This window comes from Aedes aegypti, unplaced genomic scaffold (assembly GCF_002204515.2).
Source record: "Aedes aegypti strain LVP_AGWG unplaced genomic scaffold, AaegL5.0 Primary Assembly AGWG_AaegL5_hic_scaff_1900_PBJ_arrow, whole genome shotgun sequence".
Lineage (NCBI taxonomy): Eukaryota > Metazoa > Arthropoda > Insecta > Diptera > Culicidae > Aedes > Aedes aegypti.
Window position 1 is genome coordinate 7,816 of NW_018735380.1, and position 3,899 is coordinate 11,714.

At 41.2% G+C, this 3,899-nt stretch overlaps 1 protein-coding gene across 1 annotated transcript; it reads left to right on the forward strand.

Moving 5' to 3' along the window:
- The first annotated feature begins 236 nt into the window (after nt 1–236).
- LOC110680827 (cytochrome c oxidase assembly protein COX15 homolog) lies at nt 237–2,380 on the forward strand. The gene is made up of 4 exons (XM_021856614.1): nt 237–578; nt 640–781; nt 1,094–1,226; nt 1,460–2,380. The coding sequence occupies exons 1-4, from the start codon at nt 429–431 to the stop codon at nt 2,313–2,315; spliced, it is 1,281 nt and encodes a 426-aa protein (XP_021712306.1). The 5' UTR covers nt 237–428; the 3' UTR covers nt 2,316–2,380.
- Nucleotides 2,381–3,899: the final 1,519 nt, after the last annotated feature.

Genomic DNA, 3,899 nt, shown 5'->3' on the forward strand with positions numbered 1-3,899 from the left:
GTTCATATTTGGAATAATTTTTAAAATTAAGGTTTAAATATGTTATAGCCGTTATTTGAGCTGGAAAAATTGCTAAAGTGGTTCAAAGAACATGCTCTTTAGTATTATTAAATAAAAACAAGAATTCATTTAAAATTTTAGGACCCAATTTAAACGCAGCGTACCAAAATCGAATTGGTGCTGTATAAACAGAAGCATACTCCGAGCACACATGCGACAGAGGCGACGTGAAAATCGTGAAACGTCAAAACAAACCTCCGTTTCGTGTATTTCGCAATCAATCGGCTTCTCCTCAGTACAAAAATTCCATTCCTCTTTTATTGCTGTGCGAATTCTGATCTCATACCTTGAGTAATCAGAATATTCTGTAAATTCATAGTCAAAAGCATTTGTTCAAATTATATTGCGCCTCAAAAGTGCTCTAAACCATGCTGAATTACCTCCGGTTAGCAACTCCTTTAGTCCGAAGCGCAGTGAATCCATCGAATTTGGTATGGAAAAATCTAACCCCGTGCCGGTCGTTCATAACCGGTAATCCCCTGGGCCGTAATTCATCCATTCTGCAGAATGTTAAGAAGGTAATTTGGTGTATTATAATTACTGTAAACATTCATGGACATTTTCCTCGTTGAATTCCAGGCAAACATCACACCAGGGCGCATTTTGCAGACCTCGTTAACTCGATACTGCACGAAACCAGATGTGGCCGAAAAGGGCCGAAAGGCAGTTGGCTACTGGCTGCTCGGCTGCAGCGGAATGGTCTTCGTGGCCGTCGTATTAGGTGGGATTGTTTGTTACGGATTTGTACTGTACTGCGTGTGTATTGTGATGGCAGAGATAGTTTATCGAACAGCTAAATAAACGTGGATGAGGCGGCGTCCATTTATTACGTAACGCTAAAATTGGAAATTTTTGACCCCCTCCCCCCCCTCCGTAACGCTTTTTGTATGAAAAATTTCAAATTTTTGTATGAGCCGTAACGCTTAAGCCTACTCCCCCCCTCCCCCTAGAGCGTTACGTAATTTGTGGATGCCGCCTGATTTAGCTTTGAGTTGAAATTTTAATGTTTTATTAATCAAATTCCCAATCCCAGGTGGTGTAACACGGCTCACTGAATCCGGACTATCGATGGTCACGTGGAAATTATTGGGCGAGAAGATGCCACGAAGCCAACAGGAATGGCAAGAGGAATTCGAACGCTATCAGCAATATCCTGAGTTCAAAATGTAAGTATGAAGGGCACATTTTAAGGCTGTCAGCTTTGTTAACGAAGGGTCTCAAGTCTCTAAAGTCACTTTTATCCTCATTCTGTTTACAGTGAGTTCAAGTGGTTTTAGAGAAACCTTTAGATGCTATCAAATTTCACGAGGAAAAACTTCCTATTTAAGTATGAATTTACGACAAATACTACCAGCCCTGACATTAGTCAACTAACTATGGATTAATCATATTTTTTCAGCAAAAACAAAGACATCACCCTCAGTGAATTCAAAATGATTTGGTTCATGGAGTATGGTCATCGTATGTGGGGACGCCTCATCGGAGCGTTTTACGCCATTCCAGCGGCCTACTTCTGGTCCAGGGGTTACCTGGATCGAGGAATGAAAATCCGCACCGTTGCATTTGGAGCCCTGATCGCCGCTCAAGGGCTGATGGGATGGTACATGGTCAAGTCCGGTTTGGAGGACCGTTTCCACCAAGAAAGTGATGTACCACGTGTTTCCCAGTACCGCCTAGCGTCCCATCTAGGATTTGCATTTGTTCTATATTCGTTGTTCCTGTGGTCAGCCTTGGACAAACTTTTGCCAGCACAGAAGCTGTTGGGAAAGATTCCTGCGGCAACGTTCAAATTCAAGGGACTGGCACATGCCACCAAAGCTGCAGTATTCATTACGGCTATGTCCGGCGCCCTAGTGGCTGGCCTGGATGCCGGTCTAGTCTACAACTCGTTTCCCAAGATGGCAGATCGGTGGATTCCCAGCGATATCCTAGCCATGTCACCGACGTTGCGTAACTTTACCGAGAATCCTACCACCGTTCAGTTTGACCATCGATTGCTGGGGACAGCGACGCTAACGCTGATTACCGGAATGTTCATGCTCTCGAGACGACGGGTTCTGCCTCCAAGGGCGTACAAAGCTGCCACGGCTGTAGCTGCGATGGGATGGCTACAGGTCCTTCTGGGTATTACGACACTGCTCACCTACGTGCCAGTTCCGCTCGCTGCCAGTCATCAGTCGGGATCGTTGCTTCTGCTGTCGTTTGCAATTTGGCTGACGCACGAAATGAAACTAGTCAGAAGGTTACCTAAGTAATAAGTGGGTAAGTATTTATGTTTAAAATGTAATTTTGTTATATAACAGTGGATTAATGCGAGGGGGAGTAGCTATTTTTCATCTGGAAAGAAACTCCTTGTTATTCTGTCAAAAGTCTAGCGACTAAATCAAAACTTTTCACGCGTTTTGGCCATTTGCAATGGTTTCAATGTTCAATTTAATTCAATGATTATCCCACTGATTTCAAATATGTTTTCAGTATTTTCGTAACACGCAAAGTTAAAAAAAAGTTTTTTGTTTCTAACAATCAAATAATATTTTCTTTGAAATTTAACATTTTGGTTAAACAAGAATTTCTTGATAAAGTCAAACAATGAGACCGATACTGTCTTTGTATCAGAATCCCAGTCTTTACATCTTCAAACAAGAGAAATAAATAAATAAAAGATTAGGGAACAAATTGTTGATTTCGACTCACTTTTTTTCCTTGTCTCAAGATTATTCTTGGCAACTGGAAAACCGAGACTTGTCACTTTAAAGGTTAAAAATGTAACAAGGACTTATAGTGTTCCTCTGATTACTACAACATCCTGTCCTTTTCGTTTGAAGCAGTTAGGACTAGGGTATACTGGTAGATCTTTACCACACACTGTTAAAGTGACGACTTTCTTCGGAAAGGAAGTAATGTCGTTGGTCCCGAGATGAACTAATCAAGGATTAAAAATCTCGTTAGTGAAGATTAAAATAACAAAAAAGTTGAGATTTTTCAGTGCATTGGTATAAATATTCAAAACTGTCGCGAAGCACCTGGCATTAGAGTGTCCATTTCCCGGCCCTTTTGCTTGTCCCGGGATTCGGGATAAAAATTAAAGCTAGTCCCGGGATCCTGAGATTTTTTAGATTTTCAATAAAACAAGTATTTTTGAAATTTTAGACGTTGTCAATCCCACAGATGTGGATTAGAGGGAGAGGTGGATCCCTTTTGTGACTCAAACCGGTCCATATTATGAATAAGAAATCTAATTCTTCTTCTTCTTATTGGCATTAACGTCCTCACTGGGACAGAGCCTGCTTCTCAGCTTAGTGTTCTTATTAGCACTTCCACAGTTATTAACTGAGAGCTTTCTTTGCCAAAGTTGCCATTTTCGCATTCGTATATCGTGTGGCAGGTACGATGAAACTCTATGCCCAGGGAAGTCAAGGAAATTTCCATTACGAAAAGATCCTGGACCGACCGGGAATCGAATCCAGACACCTTCAACATGGCTTTTCTTTGTAGCCGCGGACTCTAATCACTCGGCTAAGGAAGGCCCCACGAAGAAATCTAATATAATAGCTGTAATAGCAATTTATCTGCGAGGTAAACGAATGGAATGTTAGTAAAAGTACCATCAGTGCACCTGTATCCGCTCATGCCCCTATTTCCGCTCACTAGTGTAAATATTGATTTTTCGTGTCAAAAACCAACATTTTTCGTACGGAAATATTCTAGCAATAACAACAACTTTCAAATTAAGTCGTCTGACATTATTTTCATCTGATGAAATAATTCTTTATATTGAAAACACAAGACCTCGTGAGCGGTTATTGGGTCACTAGGTATTTTTGTGTGTTCCAATAACC